The 22,551-nt window shown below is 34.2% G+C and overlaps 1 protein-coding gene across 3 annotated transcripts in view; it reads left to right on the forward strand.

Annotated features, from left to right (window-relative positions):
• The window catches only part of CHMP2B (charged multivesicular body protein 2B), a 29,534-nt gene extending 8,601 nt beyond the window's left edge, over window positions 1–20,933 (forward strand). The window contains exons 2-6 of one of the 3 annotated variants that reach the window (XM_011976672.1): window positions 6,520–6,611; window positions 11,618–11,812; window positions 15,802–15,904; window positions 18,834–18,940; window positions 19,143–20,933. In XM_011976672.1, the coding sequence (XP_011832062.1) occupies window positions 6,520–6,611; window positions 11,618–11,812; window positions 15,802–15,904; window positions 18,834–18,940; window positions 19,143–19,253 (608 nt within the window). In that variant the 3' untranslated portion in view covers window positions 19,254–20,933. The remainder of the gene's footprint in view (window positions 1–6,519; window positions 6,612–11,617; window positions 11,813–15,801; window positions 15,905–18,833; window positions 18,941–19,142) is intronic. The other 2 variants (XM_011976677.1, XM_011976685.1) reach the window with 2 other exon arrangements.
• The last annotated feature ends 1,618 nt before the right edge of the window (window positions 20,934–22,551 follow it).

The following is a 22,551-nucleotide window of genomic DNA, read 5'->3' on the forward strand; positions in this document are numbered from 1 at the left end:
CCCAAACAGAGAATTCTGGTGAGCTAGACTGGACCATATGGGAGACCTTTTTTGTTTTGTTTTTATTTTTTATTTTTTGACTTTTTATTTTTTGTAAGCAGATAAACCATATTGACTCAGAACCAAACAAGGCGGAAACAGCTTGTGTCTCTTAAGTCCAAGACTTAAGTGTATGATCTTATCACTCTACTGTAGACCTGTGTATTTCCTTCAGAAAGAAGAACCTGAAAGACTTGAGATAGGCTTTTAATGCCCAGGGTGGAACTGGCCTGGGTGGCCTTTTCTAAGTGTTGTGCTGGGCATGGGCAAAGAGAGGGTATTGGATGAATCAAGCCTCCAGACCCTTTTTATCTCACTGAATGGTAAGAGAGAGAATATGCTATATCATATCCATGTACCTTTGGCATTTTCACAGTGTGAAGTTTTCTATTACCACCTATTGTGATGTCTTTGCAGCAAACCACAAGGTAGATGAAATCCTAGAGAACGAAAAATTTAGTGTACACCCTTATCTGCCTGAAGAAAGAAGCAGAGGATAGACAGGAGTCAAGCACTCTGTCTCTCTTAGGTGGCAACAGTTCCCTGTACATGTTTCTGTCATGATCTTGCCTCACATTGAAAAATGGGGAAAGTAGAAAGTTATAAGGGAAATAGCCTATTATTTCAATGCTCCACATTTCCATTGTAGAAAGCTAGCTATCATATTTCAGATTTTACTATTGTTAAATTATCTTTTTTGACAACTGATTTTGTTTTACATTTTAAAGACGTGTTAAATATGCCTGTAAGAGGAATCCTTTCACATTTCAATGTATGTGTTTGCACTCCCATAGATCGCTACTAAGTATGATGTATGGGGATGGTATTTGCATGAAGAAAGGTGGGACTACAAACAAGCAAGTAAATAAATATATGTATTCTCTTCTCTTAAAGAGATTGTAATCTTGGGATGAAATCATGCCTACTAAGAAATAAATCTAGTGGATAATAAACGTGGCTGTAAAAACATGAAAATTGTCTCAGACTATTTTCATATTATTCCTTCTGAATTATCTAGAAGACCAGATTATTAAACGTGGATTTAATATAGTGATTGTTTTAAAAAAAGAAGAGTAATTTGTTAGTTTTATAGTATATTTCTATTGTCTCATATGAAAATATGTTTTACTGTCTTTCCATATATGTTTTAAAGTGTTGTGATTATGTTTTAGTATGTAACATTAGCCGCTCTGAGTTTATAGCTTAGAACTGTTTAAATATTAATAAGCCTATTAACAACTATGAGGCTGTGGAATATGCGGTAGTTAATTTTCTTTATTTTTCTTTTATGATATACAGTGACTGTTATGGTACATATAGTTACATTAAATTAAGAAAAGTGAAATCAAACTATTTTAATTAAATTGCATGTTTTGTTGAATTCGCATGTAATCGTACTTGTTTTCCCATAAAGATGGCTATACCTAGCCTCGATGATTCTCAGATACCTACTGGGTGTTCAGCAATTCAGTTCAGTTCTGACAGTAATTATCTAGAGTTAGGGCAGACCCTATAAGTGAAAGACAGTCCCGCAAGACTGCCCTACTTCAGATGCCACTTGAAAGTCCCAGGTTGCCACCAGTACTTCTGACTGACCAGGTTTTCCTACAACTTCATCTTCAGGTTTGATAATTCACTAGGACAACTCTTAGTACTCATCAGAGTGCTTCATTTACTGTTACTGGTGTATCTTAAAGTATACAACTAGAAATAGCCAAATGGAAGTGATCCATAGGTCAAGGGTCGAGGGTGGAGGACAGAGCTTCCATGCCCTCTCTGGGTATGCCATCTTCCTGGCATATCAGTGTGTTCACCAACTGAGAGATTCTCTGAATCTCTTAGTTAAGGTTTTTTTATAACCCTATCTCAAGCACCCACCTCTGCTGACATGTGGGGGTGGGGTTAAAATGTCTCACCCTTTAGTCAAGTGTTTGGTCTTTCTGGTGACCAACCTTTCTGAGGCTATCAGCTGCCCTCCCACACCTACCCCATATACTCAGATATGGTGCACAGGAGCTTGTTGTGAATAACAAAAGACATTCCTATCATTCAAGAAATTTCAAGGGTTTTAGGCCCTCTGTGCCGGGAACCCAGGACAAAGACCAAATTTATATGTTTAATTATATCACCCTCGTAATGAAAAAATGTATATAGATAGAATTTTAGATCTTAACTTTCAGCAGTTGCTGTGTTCCTGTGTCAATTATCTGGCCACAATTTAACTTCTCAGTATAGTGGCTTGTCTTTCTGAGCAGTACTGTTGTAGCTTGTATAAGACCATCATCATGACCGGGCGCAGTGGCTCATGCCTGTAATCCCAGCACTTTGGAAGGCTGAGGCGGGTGGATCACCTGAGTCAGGAGTTCGAGACCAGCCTGGCCAACATGGTGAAACCCCGTCTCTACTAAAAATACAAAAATTAGCCAGGCATGGTGGCACATCCCTGTAATCCCAGATACTTGGGAAGCTGAGGCAGGAGAATCACTTGAACCTGAGAGGTGAACCAAGATCGCGCCATTGTACTCCAGTCTGGGTGACATGAGTGAAACTCCGTCTCAAAACAAAACAAAACAGCTGATACTGCCAATTCATCTTATACTAGTTGAGTTTAGGGAGTCCTTAGTACACAAAGGAGTTGTACTCCAGAAATTCATTTATTTTTTGAGTTTAAAATTTAGAGCACATTTTCTATGGAAACAGCGGGGTAAGTGGTAAATGTTTTTTATATCAGTCCATTGGCTTTGACAAAATAGGGAACTAAGTCCAAAAGAAGATCGGGTGTGTTTGAGTGTTGCGGATGAAGAGGTTCATGATTCCATTGAAAGATAGGGAAATGAGAGTGTGTTTGTTATTTGGGGTCAGTCTATAGATGTCTGAGGAAAGGTGTGTATTATGGACTGAATTGTCCCCTCTGCCCCCCACAATTCATATGACAAAGCTCTGACCACTCATGTGACTCTATTTGGGGATAGTGCCCTTAAGGATGTAATCGAGGTTAAATAAAGTCAGATGAGGCCCTGATTCAATGACTGCTATCCTTAGAAGAAGAGAAAGATCCACAGGGAAAAAGGCCATCTGAGAACACAGCAAGAAGGTGGCCATCTGCAAGCCAAGGAGAGAGGTCTCAGGAAAAATTAAACCTGCTGGCACCTAGACTCCTTTCAGCCATCAGCGCTGTGAGAAAATACATTTTTGTTGTTTAAGCCATCCACTTTGTGATATTTCGTTGTGGCAGCCCTGGCAAACTAATACAGCATGTTCCAATCCATACTCTAGGGGATACTAGTGTCTAGGAAATATTAATAGATATTTCTTAAAGACAATTCTTAATACATTTGGTCAATAATCTATGATATATTCTCCATTTAAAGATTAACAATGCATACCCATGTATTAAACATTCCCAGAAGCCTTGAAGCAAAGAAGTGTGTTTAATTTTTTTTTTCAGTTTTAACATTTCCCAAATACATTTATCTGTGGATCTTCCACACCCTCTCTTTTAAATGAAATGTATGTTTCCTATTAAGTCTCACTCATTTTAGAAGAAGAAAGTAGGTGGCAGGAGAGAAAGCCCCCCCTTTCTTTATCTCTATTGGAGATATGCCATGGTTTCATATTCCTGTATTTAAACAACATGTAGAATACCTCACTAGTAAATCCTAAGTATTAGATGCCCACCAGTATAAAATTGAGAAACAGAATAAGCAAAAGAGATATGATAGATGTCTTGTAGGTAGGATATAGGAGTTTTGACATCTTATTTTAACTTTTATTCAGAAAGTCATTGTGGTTGATTAGTTTTATCAATAATATGACTATAGTGACTACTAACTGTAACTATTATAACTATAGAATAACTATCTTAAAAAAGATAATAATTTTTGACTTTGTTGTTTTAATTGAAGTTGAATTCATATAACATTAACCATTTTAAAGTGAACAGTTCAGTGACATTTAGTACATTCATTCACAATAATGTGTTACCACTACCTGTATCTAGTTCTAAAACATTTTCATCACCTCAAAATAAAATCCTGTACCCTTTAAGCAGTAACTTACCATTCTGCCTTCTCCTCAACCCCTGCCATATACCAGTTTGCTTTGTCTGTATGGATTTACCTCTGATATATAAATGTAATTATAAATTGTGATGTTTTCTATCTGGCATCTTCACTTACCATAATGTTTTTGAGGTTCACGCATGTTGTAGTATGTATCAGTACTTCATTCTTTTGATAGCTACGTAATACTCCATTGTATTTATATACCACAATTTGTTTATCTGTGCACCTCTTTGTGGTCATTTGGGTTACTTCCACTTTTTGGCTAATGTTACTAATGCTGTGAACATTCATGTAGAAGTATTTGTTTGAATACTTATTTCACTTCTTTCCGGTAGATATCTAAGAGTAGAATTACTCGGTCATACAGTAATTTGATGTTTCACTTTTTGAGGAATCACCAAACTGTTAAGCATAGTAACCAAACCATTATACATTCCTATGAGCAATATGCAAGGGTTCCAATTTTCACATTTTCATTAGCACTTATTTTCCTTTTATAAAAAATTATTCATTCTAATCCATGAGAAGTAGTATTATTTTCTTTAGGACTAATGACGTGGAGCACCCTTTTTATGTGTTCATTGGCCATTTGTATATCTTCTTTGGAGAAATGTCTGTTCAGGCCTTTAGCCCATTTAAAAGTTGGGTTGTTTGTATCTTGTTTCTTGAGTTATGAGAATTTTTTATATATTCTGCATACCAGACTCTTATCAGATATATTATTTGCATATATTTTCTCTTATTCTATAGGTTGTCTTTTCACCTGATAATGTCCTTTAATGCATAAAAAATTTTAATTTTCACCAAGTCCAATTTATCTCTTTTTTTTCTTTTGCTCTTTATGCTTTTAGTGTTATATTTAAGAATGTAATGCCAAATCCCAGGTCATAAAGATTTACTTGTGTGTGTTCCAAGGTTCAACTCTTACATTTGGGTTATTGATCTTTTTTGAGTTAATTTTTGTATACAGTGTGATGTAAAGGTCCAACTTTATTCTTTTTCATGTGGATGTCCAGATTTCCCAGTACTATTTGATGAAGAGACTGTTCTTTCTCTGTTGCTGTTGTTGTTTTTAAATCTCTTTATTAAAAAGTTAGTCTAGTGAAGTAGTTAAGATCACTGGTTCAAGAAACAGAATGGTTGGATCCAACCAAATCTGGTGTTACTACTTGCTACTTATGTGGCTTTGGGCAAGCCACTTAACCTTCCTAACATTCAGTTTTCTTATATATAAAGTAATAGAAACTCCATAGCATTATTATGAACATTAAATTGTGTAATGTCTGTAACTTAACACAATTTCTGACAATAAGAGATCAGCGTTGCCAAGAATTAACACTGATATCTGATCTTTTGAAGAAACCACTGTTTAGTAACAACTAACCCAGATTACAGTGCATCAGGCCTAGAGTAAAATTTTAATTCTTCAAAAGGTAGGTCTAAAGAATCCCAATGAATTCAGATAAATTAGAAAGATACTATAATTGAGAGGATACTTGCAGTATGTCAGAACATTTGTATGTTATTTACTCCTTACTGTCCTTTCTTATGAAAAAGAAAGCTGAGATTTCGAGTATCAACTAACTCTTCCAAGGTGTAATCATGATGATCAGGTGGCTGAGGTGAGATTCAAATCCAGATCTGCCTCATTGGAAAGTCTGGTGTTTCACTCTGTTAATACTTACTGCAGAAAACCAAACATATTTAATAAACGTGTAACCTGTCTTCCTTTCTGAATTTCATATAGTATTAAAGTAAGGAGACATGAAAAGGGTGTGTGTGTGTGTGACATATATATGTGCTATATAAAACATTGTATACTAATCAGTTCTCTAGGGGAATATTTTATTGTGATTTAATACTTTTGGCTAAATCTCAGACTGTAGCATATTTCCATTCACCTGCTATCAATTATTTATATTTTATTAATATTTATAATTCAGGTTTTAATACTTAACTAATTTTTTAGCATATTAAAGTAAAAAAAAAAATTGACATCTAGTAAATCTAAGAGTTTTTTTTTTTTTTTGGAGACGGAATTTCCCTCCTGTTGCCCGGGCTGGAGTGCTGGAGTACAATGGCATGATCTCGGCTCAACGCAGCCACCTCCCAGATTCAAGCTATTCTACCACAGCCTCCCGAGTAGCTGGGATTACAGGCATGTGCCACCACACCCAGTTAATTTTGTATTTTTAGTAGAGACGGCTTTTCTCCATGTTGGTCAGGCTGGTCTTGAACTCCTGACCTTAGGTGATCCACCCGCCTCCACCTCCCAAAGTGCTGGGATTACATGCGTGAGCCACCGTGCCCAGCCAATATAAGATTTTTAAAAATCATGATCTGTGAATCTGGTATTTTAAATGTTATTGAAAATTTTACAACCCATAAATTTAGGTTTCTTTTGTGATTCTCCTAGATGTAATAAAGGAACAGAATCGAGAGTTACGAGGTACACAGAGGGCTATAATCAGAGATCGAGCAGCTTTAGAGAAACAAGAAAAACAGCTGGTAAGTAGAACATTAAATTTCAGTTTAACTTTTCAAACAAATTTGGAAATTACTGTAGGAATAATTAGCTAACTAGGAAAAAGGCACATGGCAGGTGGCAAGTAATTTACTTAACTAAGAAATGGCAGTTAATAATTTTTGTATCTTCTGCTTACCTTTGTTTATTGTGTCATTCTGCTGACTTATTGGGATTCTGTGTATTCTGTTGATTATAGAATCAAATTATTCTTCAGTTTGTGAGAGTCATGAGTATCTAGGAAGAAATATTGCTCAAGGCAGAACCACCGTCTTAGTTAACAACAAAGATAAAATAGTCATGGAAAACAAAGAAAGGTTATTTTAAAAATTACATTAACTCAGAGGAGTCTTGCTTGATATTTTAAAGATCATTGTGTTTTTGACAATGAATGTACTTTTATAATAGACTGATCTGCTTCATTTTTAAATATTCTTTATGCTATGTTTTTATGTGTATATTACCTCAAATCTTTAAAAAATAACTTTATTGAGGGATAATTGACATGCAATAAACTGTACATATTTCAGGTGTACAATTTGATAGGTTTTGACATATGTATAAACTCATGAAACCATTATTACAGTCAAGGTAATGAACATATCCATCTTCCCCAAAGTTTCCTTATGCCCCTGGAAATCCCTCCTACCCATCCCTGCCTGTCTCCCTTTTTCCTGATGAAGCAAATACTGATCTGTCACTGTAGATGAGTTTTCATTTCTAGAATTTTATGTAAATGGAATCATAGAATATCAACTCCTTTTTATGGCCTCTTTCACTGAGCTGATTATTTTGAGGTTAATCAGTGCTGTTTCATGCATTAGTGTTAATTACTTTTTGTTGATGAGTATTATTCAATTGTTTGGATATTTCACAATTTGTTTATCTATTTACTAGCCAGTGGACGTTTGGGTTGTTTCCAGGTATTGGTTGTTTGAATAAAGTTGCTTTAAACATTCAAAGTTCTTGTAAACATGGTTTTCATTTTTCTTGGGTGTATTCCTGAGTGAGATTGCTGGGTCATAGGGTAAATGTATGTTTAACTGCTAAAAAATTAAAATTAAAGTGCTGAAAAATTTGCAGAGTGCCCGTAATGTTTTCTCTTCCCATTAGTAATGTATGAAAGTTACAGTTGTTTCCCATACTTGGAGTTGACAGTCTTTAATTTTAGCCATTTTGTGGGTGTATAGTAGATTGTCATTTTAAATTTCATTTTCTTAATCACTAATGCTGTTGAACATCTTTTTATATACCTGTTTACTGTTTACTTACCTTTTTTGCCAGAGTGTCTATTCAAATATTTTACCTATTTTTTCATCAAATTGTTTTCTTTCTTAGTTACAATAGATTTTTATATATTGTGGAAACAAATGCTTTATCAAGTATATGTTGGCCAAATATTCTTTCCAAGTTCTTAACCTTGTCCTTCATTTTCCTAAGTGTCTTTTGAGGAATGAAAGGGTTTTTTTGGCTTATTTTGATCAAGTACAATTTTTTATTCTTTTATTCTTTTTTTTCAATGTTGGAGTTTCTTACAAATGTCAATTAGGTCAAATTGGTGATAGTGTTTTCTAAGTCTTCTGTATCATTGCAGATCTTCTGTCTACTTGTCACAATTAGAGTGTATGCGTAAGAGTGGAGTTGTTAATATTTCTCATCCTTTTTTCTCTAACTAGTACTTTTAGTGTACTGCTTACTTTTAGTGTACTATCTATGAGTGCCTAAACCAAAGTCAGTAATATTTTCTCCTGTGTTTTCTTCTAGAAATAATTCAGTTTTAGTTCTTCCATTTAAAACTGTGAACCATATTGAATTAAGTTTCAGTATGGTGTCAGGTAAGGGTGGAGGTTCACTTTTGCATATGGAAGGTCAGTTGTTTCAACATAATTATTGCTGACACTTTCCCTTGTCATCTTTGTGGAAAATCAGTTGTCCAAACGTAGACATCTTTCTGGGCTCTAGTCCATTGATTTATGTGACTGTTTTTAAGCTAATACCACATTATTTTTGTTAAAAAAGGTTTAAAGTAAGTCTAAAAGTGAGCATTAATCTTTCCACTTCACACTTCTTTTTTCCTAATTGTTTTGGCTGTTTTAGGTGCTTTGCATATCTATAGGAACTTTAGAATACAAATCAGTTTCTTTTTTTTTTTTTTTTTTTTTTTTTTAATTAGTCCCACAAATGTGGGACCTCAAAAAATTGGTTTAAGACTCGGAATTGTTCCTCTCCACGGAAATCTTTAGTAAAAGGCGAAAGATTTATACGATTTGAAGAGAAACCAGAGTATAGAATACAAATCAGTTTCTACAAAAAAGATCAGATTTTGATTGGGATTACGTTGAATATGTACATATTAACATTGTGTCATAAGACATATTAACATAATGTTAATTAACGTTAACAGAAGAGATATTAACATTATGTCTTCTGACCTATGAAGGTATTATATCTCTCCATTATGTAGATCCCTATTTATTTAGATCTTCAATTTTCCTCAGCAGTGTTTTGTACTTGTTGAAATGGTTGTGTGGTTTTCTTTTTTAGTCTGTCAATACAGTGAATTACATTGATTATCAAAAGTTGGATCAACCTTTTGTTCCAGGCACACACCTCACTTGTTAATGATATATTTTTTTAATATATTTTCAGTTTGCTGAAATTTTAAGAATATCTGCATCTGTGTTCATAAAATATACTGATTTGTAGTTTTGTGTGTGTGTGTGTGTGTGTGTAGTGTAGGCAGCAGTGCAGTGTTTTTATTTGATTTTGATATCAGGGTAATAATGGCTGGCCTAGTAATGCTGGCCTTATAGCATGAGTTGGCAAGGGTCCCATACTCTTTTCTTTACTGGAAGAGTTTGTGTAGTTCTTCCTTAAATGTATGGTAGGATTCATCAGTAAAGTCATATGTGAATGAAGAATTTCTTTGTAGGTAGATTATTGAACTATAAATTATTTTTTAAAATAGATATACAGTGGATTAGGTCATCTGTCTTATTGAATGATCTTGGTGGCTTTAGTCTGTCAAGTAACTTGTCCATTTCTATTACATTTTAAAATATACTGATATGTTGTTTATAATATTCCCTTACTATCCTTTAACATCTTTAGGATAAGAAGTGATGCCCTTCTTTGCTTTCTCAGTATTTGTAACTGTGTTCTCTCCCTCTTTCTGTCTGTCTCTTTCTCAGTTTTTTTTGTCATCAGCCTGGTTAGCAGTTAATCAATTTGATTGATCTATTAAAACACACACACACACACACACACAGCTTTTGCTTTTTGGTTTCATTGATTTTCTGTATGGATTTTTTTTTTTTTTTTTTTTTGGTTTTTTTTTTTTTTTTTTTTTGTGATGGAGTCTCATTTTGTCACCAGTCCGGAGTGCAGTGGCGCCATCTCAGCTCCCTGCAACCTCTGCCTTCCGGGTTCAAGTGATTCTTCTGCCTCAGCCTCCCAAGTACCTGGGACTACAGGCGTGTGCCACCACGCCCAGCTAATTTTTTTGTATTTTTAGTTGAGACAAGGTTTCACCACGTTGGCCAGGATGGTCTCGATCTCTTGACCTCATTATCCACCCGCCTCGGCCTCCCAAAGTGCTGAGATTACAGGCGTGAGCCACCGTGCCTGGCCAGATTGTTTCCTTCCTAGTTTGTATATTTATTTTCTTGTTTATCTTATTTCCTTACTTTGTGTTTCATTTGTACTTCTTTTTTCTATGTTATGTTGAAGCTTATGAAGTATTCATTTTTTTTCAAATGCAAACTTCAATGCTGTAAACTCTTCTAAGAGCAATTTTAATTGCAGCTTACAAATTTTTATGTTGCATTTTCTCTTAAGTTCAAAATATTATTTCCTCTGTGCTTTTTTTCTTTAACCCATGACTTATTTAGAACTATTATTTTTAAATTTCCACTTATTGGTGATTTTCTTTTCATATTTTTCTTATGAATTTCGAGTTTCATTGTAGTTAGCATACTTTGTGTGATTCCAGTCCTTTGAAATTTATTGAGCCCTGTTTTCTGATGTAGAATATGGAATACTTTGGTGATTGTTTAGTGACACTTTTAAAGAATGTATATTCTGCTGTCAATGTTGGAGTTTCCTACAAATGTCAGTGAGGTCAAATTGGTGATAGTGTTTTTGAAGCCTTCTGTATCACTGCAGATTTTCTGTCTACTTGTAACAATTAGGCTTTATGCTTAAGAGTGGAGTTGCTGATATTTCTCATGCTAATTATACATTTGTCTATTTCTCCTTTCAGTTCTGTCCGTTGTGTTTTATATATTTTGAATCACTTTGATTAGGTACATACACATTTAAGATTTTCCTGGTATTGATTCCCTTATATCATTATGAAATACCCCTTTCTGTTTCTGTAGTATTCCTCGTTCTCAAGTTTATTTCATCTCTATTAATATAGCCACTCTGGATTGGCAGGTTTTGATAAGTATGTGTATAGCGTATATTTTTCTGTCCTTTTACTTGACTGTTTTTGTATAAGTTGGTGCCTTCAGATAGCATACAGTTGGGTTTGCTTTCTTATTTAATCCAACAGTCTGTCTTATAATTGAGGTATAAAATGGACTATTTTATTTAATGTAATTGTATTATTAGTTTTAGATCTATCACCTTGCCCTTTAGTGCTCTGTCCCACCAACTCTTTGCTTGTATGTTTGTTCTTTTTCTCTTACCTTCTTTTAGATAGTCTTTTTTTTTTTAATTTTCTTTTGGGCTCTACATATGCACTGTTTTGTAGATTTGCTTTGTATTCATGGATGAAGATACCAGTTCTGTCCTTTCCATGTAAACATGTAGACTAAATTTCCTTCTTAGATTACTCTTTTGCTCTATGACTTTATAATAGCTTCTTCCCCTCTTCATGATCGGGGAGAAAGGGTCTGTTATGTATATTAGATCCGTTCTTTTGAAATAAATTATTGAGGACTACCCCTTAATGATTTTATTTTATTTTGTTTGTTTCTTCTCTTAGGAATTAGAAATTAAGAAAATGGCCAAGATTGGTAATAAGGAAGCTTGCAGAGTTTTAGCCAAACAACTCGTGCATCTACGGAAACAGAAGACGAGAACTTTTGCTGTAAGTTCAAAAGTTACTTCTATGTCTACACAAACAAAAGTGATGAATTCCCAAATGAAGATGGCTGGAGCAATGTCTACCACAGCAAAAGTAAGTGGGAGCTTTTATATTCATAGATTTATAATTTTATAAATGATATTTAAATATCAATATTGAAAGCAGATTTAAAAGCACCTTCTGGTATATATGTGGTATAAAATGTATGTAATTTTTAGTAAAATGAGTTATAATACTAGATAATCCAGGTAATTACTTCTAGATTCTTTATTGGTATGTTTTAAATCAAAATTTATTGTTTGAGGACAATCCATTTTCTCTCTTTCTTTTTTTTTTTTTTTTTTTTTTTTTTTTTGAGACGGAGTCTTGCTCTGTCACACAGGCTGGAGTGCGGTGGCAAGATTTCGGCTCCCTGAAGCCTCCGCCTCCTGGGTTCAAGAGATTCTCCTGCCTCAGCCTCCTGAGTAGCTGGGATTACAGGCATGCACCACCACCACACCTGGCTAATTTTTGTATTTTTAGTAGAGATGAGGTTTCACATGTTGGCCAGGCTGGTCTCGAACTCCTGACCTCAGATGATTCGCCTTCCTCAGCCTCCCAAAGTGCTGGGATTACAGACGTGAGCCACTGCACCTGGCCAACAATTCCATTTTCTAAAGATCACATGTAGCTTCTAATTTTATAAAATTGACTTTTAAAAGTATTTGCTTTTTTCCCCTCAAATTGTCAGATGATTTTTGACCTTCTTATCTCATTGTATGTTGTGACTACCTTTGAGTGATAATTTCCTCTTGATTCATTTTTATGAATGTGTCAGAAGGTCACATAAATAGTAGGAAAGATTTATCAGAATGTCTAGAACTGATGTTTAACTTACTGCATACACACACAAACACATTTTTCTATATCTATAATCAGTGTTTTTACTGTAGAGTTTAAAGGACTCTGAATCTTTCAGTCATTTAATAAATAAAGCACTCCTTGATACTGTTAGTAATCAAAAGAGGCTAAGACAGAAGCTCTGCTTTCACAAATTTTATAGTTCAATTGGGGGAGCTTAAGATATGTCTCTAGGAACCTACCCACTATATATCAATCATGCTAAGCTTTATGAATTGCACAGACCTTTGAGTAGGGTGATCTAAAAGACATTGCATAAGACAGAGGTTTTAAGAATATCATTAGAGGTTAGATGTACAGAAGAGGGATTATGAATATGAAGTGCAAAAGAAAAAAAAAGCTTCAGAGGAAAGTACAAGCTTTGTGATAGGGAAATGGTATACATGGGCAATTTTTTGTTATTCATAGTAGTTATGTCCCATGAAGTTGGGAACACTGAAATAGTGCATATTGAACCATTGCTCCCAGGGGAAATACTGAGTTATATTTCTGTGAGCCTTTGCCCACAACATTTTTTCATCACCTAATCTGTACCTAACTAACCTTGTGTTTCTGTTTAAAGATGCCATATATAATAGATAGTTGATTTGCTCATATTGAGCTCATGACTAATGGGACTATATCTCATTCCCCAACAAAGCTTATCTAACATATATTTTCTCCATAAAGCGCATCATGTCCTTCTTTCACTTAGGAACACTGGGCAGCATGTTAATACAATGTTTGGGGATCATTTTTTATCAGTGAAATCACCAACAAAAAGTAGAAAAGTGAGAAAAATGTGACACTAAATAAACTGTGGAAAGGACACTTAATTTGCAGTAAGAAGGCAGAACATCAACTTGTTTGACCTCAGCTGGAAATGTGCATGTTGGGTGACTCAGATGTTTTGCTGCTTTGTAAATGTCCACAGATAAGCATTAAAACACTGCAGGTATTCATTTGAGGTTACAAATACATTTTAATGAGTAGGTAAATTCTCAAATATGGAATCCACAAGTAAGGAGTGTTAACTGTAATTGCGTTTGAGACAGCAGAGCACATGAAAGTCAAATGCTCTACAAACTTATAGTTAGAAGGAATAAATTCAATCTTTCATAGCAGAGTAGGGAGATTATAGTTAACAAAATATATTGTACTTGGGTGGTCGACACCCTAAACACTCTGACTAGATCACTATGCATTATATGTGTGTAACAAAATTTTATATATACCCAATACATTTGTGCAAATAAAGAGTAGAGTGCATCCATTTTGTGAAGTACAAAAAGTACAGTGACACATTATAATCTTTAAAAAGAGAAAGTTTCAAGCCTCAAGCCGGGCATGGTGGCTCATGCCTGTAATCTCAGCACTTTGGGAGGTCAAGGCAGGCAGATCACTTGAGGCCAGGAGTTCAAGACCAGTCTGGCCAACATGGCAAAACCCCACCTCTACTAAAAATACAAAAATTAGCTGGGCATGGTGGTGGGCATCTGTAATCCCAGCTACTTGGGAGGCTGCGGCAGGAGAATTGCAGAAACCTGAGAGGCAAAGGTTGCAGTGAGCCGAGATCACACCGCTGCACTCCAGCCTGGGTGACAGAGAGAGACTCTGTCTCAAAAAAAAAGAAGAGAGAGAGAACGTTTCAGTATACATTTTGTTTCTCAGTTACCTTATTCTTTTTGATTGTCTGATTTTTGAGACAGTCTTGCTCTGTTGCCCAGGCTGGAGTGCAATGGTGCAATCTTGGCTCACAGCAACCTCTGCCTGCCAGGTTCTAGCGATTTTCCTGCCACAGCCTCCCGAGTAGCTGGCATTGTGGGTGTGAGCCACCGTGCCTCGCTAATTTTTGTATATTTAGTAGAGATGGGTTTTTACCGTGTTGGCTAGGCTAGTCTCAAACTCCTGGCCTCAAGTGGCAAGAGAAAACGTAGCGCGTTTAAGGAATGAAAGATGTGTCTAGAGGGCAGTAGTGCAAAGTTTAATCCATGTTGGGGCTCATAGGCAAATTATGGAATTTGACTTTCAGCACTGAAGAGCACTGGAAAGCCACTAGAGAGTTAGGTGTGTTGGGGGTGGGCAGGGAGGAGGGGAGTGCAGTGTCATACTTGGAAAGAATACTTCGACTGCAGCATTGCATGCAGTTGAGAAAGGACTGTTTGCTTCATATCTTTGAAATCAACGTGTTTTCTATTGTATGGCTTCTTTTAATATACTGAATTAGCTATATAATGCACACATATATTTTTATCATGCATACATATATTTTTATCATGCATATATTATGCATCATATATATAAAAATGCAGTCATGCCTGCCTTAACATTCTGAAAAATTCATCTTAGGCAATTTCGTCATTGTGCAAACATTTTGGAGTATACTTACATAAACGTAGGTGATATAGCCTACTACGCATCTAGGCTATATGGTATAGCCTGTTGGTCCTAGGCTACACTGTACTGAATTTCGTAGGCAGTTGTAACATAATGGTTTAAGTATCTGTGTATCTAAACATAGCTAAACATAAGAAAGGTATAGTAAAAATGGAGTATTATAATCTTATGGGGCCACTGTCGTATATGCTGTGGGTCATTAACCAAAATGTAAGCACACGACACATGATTTTAAATAAATTTTGGTGATACTAGAGAACATTAATCTCTTAGTGAAATGAGTTGTGAATGTATAATGTAAGAGAATTGTTTTTACATAGTTTTTCAAAACTCACATTTTTATGTTTTTTTAAACCATCGTTTTAAATGTGTTAGTAGATTATGTATGCTAGTATATCTTCTAATTTTTTTAAATTTAGACATTAAAAATGTTAATGAAAGTTTTTATAAAAATTAAATTTAAAAATTTATTGACATTACCTACTTGCCACATAAACAGGTAAATTTAATTTTCCTATTTGAAGAGCAAAGGATTTTATGCTGATAATGTTTTTTATTACATAATTTCTTGCCTGCTGTTCAGATGAGATTTTCCACACTGGTCTTTATTATATAGATGTTAAGCAGATGGTTTCCAAATGACTATTTCATTTTTTTCTAGAATATTTAACACTCTATGTTTGATTACGGTAGGATGGCTATCTTTTAAAAGCCTGTCTATATTTGATGTGTTCCCTTTTGACTGACTTCATAGTAAAATTTTCAGAATTATGAAAGTAACATGAATCTTGTAAATACATTTAAAGACAATGCAGGCAGTTAACAAGAAGATGGATCCACAAAAGACATTACAAACAATGCAGAATTTCCAGAAGGAAAACATGAAAATGGAGATGACTGAAGAAATGAGTAAGTTTAATAAGTTATAATGAAATGTATAGTTTTCTTATCTTTAAATTAGACATTTATTTACTTTCAGTCTCATATTCTCATTCACGAAGGCAGAAATGATGAAACCAAAAATGACAGGCTCAAAATTCTATTTGTATTTTCTGAGGGAAAGGTATAAAATATGTTATGCCATATCTCTATTACACATTGGCTTTAGCAGTTTTAGTTTATCGATTACCATACCAAAACCAACTTGTGAGGTAAATAATTCTTCATGATATAAGTCAGGCAGTTTCAGAGTTATGTCGACTCTTTGGTGCTATAGAAGATTTGCCTGTATTAGGGGTAGAGGTAATGGAGCTCTTTTTTTTTTTTTTTGGTTTTTATTCTCATTTTTTTTCCCTCACACAAGAGTCTTCTAATATTTAGTTTTTGTCTTTTTGAATATAAACTAATTGCATGTTATGGTGGAAATGTATTTACAAAATCATTGTTTTGAAAGTATGTTTTCTAAATGTTTTACAACTATAAAACATGAAAAATAGAAAAAATAAATGTTTTACAACTGTGTAGGGATATACCAGTTTAGCTTTGCTTATCTGCTAGTATTTTAGTTTAACAGCATTTAATAACATTTAGTGTATAAAATAGTATCGAATTAAGTTGCCAGGGTGAATAAACTCATTATTATTCCAGTATTCTATTTCAGGACAGCTGTTTTTATTCGCGGTTGTAATGATATTGCCGGTTTATCTTTGACAGCTCCAAAGTTCTGTAGTTTTTACTTCAGGCCTTTAGTTTGAAAACTCTGAGTTTTTTCAGGTTGTTGAAACATCATCAATCATATTTTAATGACTGAGAGAACTGTTTATTATATAAACTGTTATTTATATAATGATCATAGTATTAAACATGTGGTTTCCAATGCCAGTGATGGCAGTCTTTACCAGAGAAATGAACTTTTCCATTAAGCTATAATGAAAAGAATCAATAACCCTTACTTAATCAGATATCTATAATACCTACTGCAGTTGTTCTCATTTGTTTTTTAATACATTGCAAATTAGTCTGTAGTATAATAGTAGTTATTGATGGTTACTCATTTTTTTTAACAACCTAGTAAAATACACTAACAATATTTTCATCCCAAAATAAATTCAAGGTGTAAATCAACATATCTTTTTCCAGTTGGAATTTATATTCTGCCATGTTGCTCCAAAGCTTGTTCACATTTAAGTTAAGACACAAGATCTTTGGGAAATCTTACAGTATACCTGTGATGAGCATTATTACATTTTTTCTGAAAGCGTTCTTTGTTAGTCTGATTACACCTCTCTCATCTTTTTCTTCTATCTACTTCATTCATTTTTTTTGTTTTCCTGCAACCACTTCTTTACTTATAAACTCCGCATGACCTGGACTTATAAACTCCTCATGACCTGGACTTCACATCTCCCGTATTACTTTGCTAAGTTACATCTGAGTAACATATGGCTAAATTATTTTTTTCCAGGATCTTACCTCTGAGCATATTGATTAAATTCCTTCAGGGGTTTTCTGCTTACTACAAGATAAAATCCCCAAATTTTAAATTAAAAACACGAAGGAAGTATTTAGGTTATGAAACATCTTCAGTTTATACCCTAGATGACTGCCTACCTTACGTGACATTTTCCAGGGAGTCATGGTGCATAAACCCATAGATCATAGGTTTGTTACTATAGCAGTCCTAAACCAGGACACCCTGGTACAACCATTCCATAGACAAAGACTCTTGTAGTAAACATTAAGCCTGTTTTTCAGGAGCCACAGTTACCAACATGATTACAAGGAAATCAGACTAGGTTACCTGTCTGTCGTCTTCTGGGGACATTCGCCAGATACCAGGAGAGGAACAATTTTAGGCTAACTGCTGTAATTTTTTTTTTCTCCCAGACATTTTCCATTTATGTACCTTAAATAACAACCAAACAGAAGAACTTATTCTTTCTTGCTTGTGTCCCTGTTGCCTCACCATGACTTTGCCCAGGCCATTCCATTTTTGTATCTCTGTGTGGTTAAACCCTATGTATCCTTGCCAGAGTACTTCACATGTTACTTCCTCCCAGTTGGATGTAATCTCCTTCTCTGAAACTTTGTAATCATTTATCTTTTCTCTTACCACAATCTGTTGAATATTTTTTCTTTTATACTCAAGTGTCAACTACCCGAAGTCTTTATTTTTCTCCGTCTATACACCCATTGTATTTGTATTGCATTTCAGGCACGAGGTGCCCAGTTTCAAAGATAAAAAAGACACAATCTCAATCCATCAAAAATTGTTTCCCCACAACTCAACATGATGCATTCTATACAGAGTGCTTTCAATAAATATTTTGGGGAGGGAAGAGAGGTAGGAAAGGTTGTAGCAGTAATAATCCTGTTAAATCGGACATCATTCTTTAGGCAAATTTATTAAAATACTGAATCTTAGATTTCTTTAGAATGTTCTACATGTATCTTGAATGTAAATTTAAGAGGTATAAAAATATGATTATAGATATAAAAAGAGTAAATTGTTTTCCAGATATTAACAGGATATTTTATTCTTGCATATTCTTCCTCTACCAGCTTAATGAATACAATTTGTGAAATAATATTTAAAAGTCTTAAACATGTGGCTGTGAATATCACATGGTTTTTGTCTATTAGATGTAATTTTTTAAAAAACAGAGTAGACTTGTTTACTATAGGATAATTTGTGTTGAAATGAACATTATTCCAGATTTAATGGCTCAAATGTGTATTTATCAATGTACTTCACTGACATTTTGAAGGATTTTTTTAGTTCACTGAATTTGCTTTCTGTAATATACAAAATAATAGTTGAGCTAGACTGTAAATATATAAATCTAATCTGAAATTTGTTTGAAAGTAAATGCTTTGCTCCTTCTCCCTTATCCCCCAGTCAATGACACACTTGATGACATCTTTGACGGTTCTGATGATGAAGAAGAAAGCCAGGATATTGTGAATCAAGTTCTTGATGAAATTGGAATTGAAATTTCTGGAAAGGTATGAACATCATCTTTTCTTAGTTGGAAATAGTTTCTACCTACCACCTTTGTCACTTAATTGTTTTGTTTTTACTGTTAGGTACATGTTTTTTATTTCTGTTTCAAAAGTAAATTAAAGAGACCTCTGTACAGCACATCCTGTTATGTCCTAGTCCAAATGTTTGCTAATGCACGTTTTTGTTTTTCTTTGTTTAATATAGATGGCCAAAGCTCCATCAGCTGCTGGAAGCTTACCATCTGCCTCTACTTCAAAGGCTACAATCTCAGATGAAGAGATTGAACGGCAACTCAAGGCTTTAGGAGTAGATTAGTCAAAAAAAAGTCACAATATTTTGCTTACTTATAATTATGTAGTATAAACCAAGCACAGTGCAGATTTCTTTTACAAAACACATGTATTTTGCGGGAAAAAAAAATGGAGACTGTGAGTGAACAGTTGTTTCCTAACCCATGGCTATTTTGAATCTTTTGCCAAAGAATGACAATGATGCAAAAATGGAAACAGTTTGGATTTTAATTAGAACTATTTAGGAGTGATGATGTGTAAAAAGTTGACTTCTCTTTTGCATGGCACAGAGAAATTATATTCCTTACTTCATGTCAGTTTATGTTCTAAATCTTTTTCACTGAATATAAAAATCTTGTTAAATGCCGTTAGGCACCAACTTAAAGAGGGTTGTAAAAATATTAAAAGTATATCATTAATTCTGTATCTGTTGCTTGTCTTTTGTAAGTGATTATGTGTTATGACCATAGGCAGTTACAGCTGCCAAATTATTTTTAAATGGTCAAAAAGAAGAGTGCTATTTAAACATCTGTCTTAAACAAAAACTGTCATAGCTTTTCTTTTTCTTTTTCCGTTGGGAGAACATTCTAGTTGGTAAGTTTATTACCTTTCAAAATGTGCTTGGCACCTGCCTTAAATAGCACAGATCTATTGTGCACATCTTTAAATTATTTCAGCTGGCAGAAAAGAATTACATTTAAAACCAAAAGCAAGGCCTCACTACAAAGATTATCCTGGCTCTTTCCTATCTCTGTGGGCCTAATTGAAATACGTACTCTTATTTTAGACACTCCTCTCTTAAAACAGACCAGGTTTTCCTGGTCTCGGAAGAGACCTATGATGACTTGTCCCTTTGATGCCATTACTGTGCATTGAATATAATTAGTAAAAATAGACAATGAATAAATAACACTTTATAGTAAGTAAACAATATATTTTGGCCATCTAAAAAGTGAGGATTATAATTATATGAATTATAATTTAAACTTTAATTTTGTTGAATGTGTATATTGAATCTTCTAAATTGAAGCCATTATTCTCAATTAAGTACTACAACTATGACAATGCTTGACCTACATTTTAAAAATAATTTCTTTTTTTGATAAATAAACCACAATTTTACCAGAAATTACTGTCTAAATGTGTATTAGCAGTATTTTTTAAGGTGAAATTGCCATGGTATCTAATGAATGTGTAGACAGAGAAAATGAAGGAGTGCCAGACTCGTTAGAATAGAAGTTAGGATTAGGTTAGTTCTGAAAAACGATGTTGTAATATATGGGTTCTAACACATCCTACCATGAAAACTGGAGGAGATATGTATAACCTGGTTAATTTGGGATGGTGGACATTTTGGGCTAATACTGACAAAATACATCTTAGGACTACTATACATGTGACACGGATTGCTAGGAGGAACGAAAAACTAAACTGTATAGTTTATATTCCGTAAACCATTTTATAATGTTCAAAGATTAGGTTTCGTTATTGGTAGTATTAAATACACAGTTTCTCTTAACAGTGATGGGTCAAAACATTTTACTGGATAATGGAATGTTTACCAGAACATGTTTTGATTCTTGGATGTACATAATAATGCCATCTAACTTATTTACTTTCTTGTTTACATGTGGGAGCTTTTGTTTTTAAAAATTATTTTGTTAAAAAATCTCAATAAAGATTTATTATTGTTGTCCTTTTCTTACCTTTTTTGCTCTTTTTGGTTGCTGCTAAAATTAAAAATTTTATTCTTATTTAGTAATTTTTCAAAAGAATGATCTTTATTATTTTCCCAGAAGAACAATTAGATAAACTCTGCTACTTAAATTTAAAAAAAACAAAACAAAACAAAACTATCTTTTTAAGAAATAATTGTACACGAGACTAATCTTTGTGAATGTAATAAGCCTAAGATTTGGTGGTTTCACATTAATAATTTTTTCTCAATATTCCCAGGGACTGAACATTTTTAAGTTTTATTTTTGAACATGTAAGTCCTAGTGACTTATTTCGTTTCAGTCAAACATGGACACCACAAAAGAATTTGCACATAAAAGACAGAGAGCTCGTCTGATTTGGCTACGTTTATAAAGTGTTGTGGTGGTAGTTTTCACAATCACTGTCACTATAAATTTGTAATGTTACCCTATCCTTTGCTAAAAAGAAAACAGTTACTTTTGAGCCCTTAAGGAATAAGAAATAAGGGCTTGGTTCTTATAGATTGAGCTTAATAAAAATACTGTTTTTTTTTTTTTTTTTTTTAAACCTGCTTTTTCTAACTTTTCTTTAGGCACACAAAAAAATTTAACAATTGTAATCAAACAAGAGGTTGCCATAGAAAGAATAGAAGAATATCTCTGTTACTGAAAAGGGTACAGCCCAAAGCCACATTTTGTTACCAAATGAAAAAGTTATTTATGGGGGAAATTTCAGAGTACCAGAGAAGTAGAATGTGATATGAAAATGTCAATACTAATGATAACACCTGTTAGAAAACATAAAATGATCATCTGTCAGATGATTATGTTGCACACACTGTACTGTGTGCTCTGAGGGGAGTATCTGGTTATTGCAAGAGCTAATGAAAAGGGGCTCAAGATTGTGACCCTATAGAACAGATAGAGGAAGCTGTCAGCCTATAGGCTTTACGTTGTTTGACTTGCACAGGGATGTATATTTTACTATTTGCATTTGAATGTCTTTAGAAAAAACCTGGTACTCTCTTTTTGGCCAAAATGCATTTCCTACCATCCTAGTTGCCATACTTCTCACCTGATCTCTGTGGGCCTAATTGAAATAGGTACTCTTATTTTAGACACTCCTCTGTTAAAACAGGAGTTTTAACATGTTAAAACAGACCAGGTTTTCCTGGTCTCAAAAGAGACCTGTGATGACTTGTCCCTTTGATGCCATTACTGTGCATGAAAAGGTGTTGGCAACTTCAGAAACAGATCAACCTTCCAATTTCCTCTCTGTAGAAGGTGAGGATTCAAAACCATTCTAAGCTTAGTTGTTTTAGTAGTCAGCTGGATTGGTGTTGCCTTAGAGGAAGCCTGAAGATTGTGAAGCCAGATTTCAGGTTCCCTATTGTTGGAACACCACATTCCCCCAACGATTTGAAAATACACACATCCCCCAACCATCCCCAAACACTGAAAATATTTCTTTGACTGGACAAATCCTTTCCACCTTTAGAGATGGAAAGGTAAATTGTATGAATGAGTTTATCAGCTACCTTTACTAGGTAAAGTTGAATGTACCAAACTAGTAGAAATGACAAACATCTTTCTTCCATTTTAATGGACAACTCTACTGAATTCCTG

Source organism: Mandrillus leucophaeus, unplaced genomic scaffold (assembly GCF_000951045.1).
Source record: "Mandrillus leucophaeus isolate KB7577 unplaced genomic scaffold, Mleu.le_1.0 Scaffold102, whole genome shotgun sequence".
Classification (NCBI taxonomy): Eukaryota; Metazoa; Chordata; class Mammalia; order Primates; family Cercopithecidae; genus Mandrillus; species Mandrillus leucophaeus.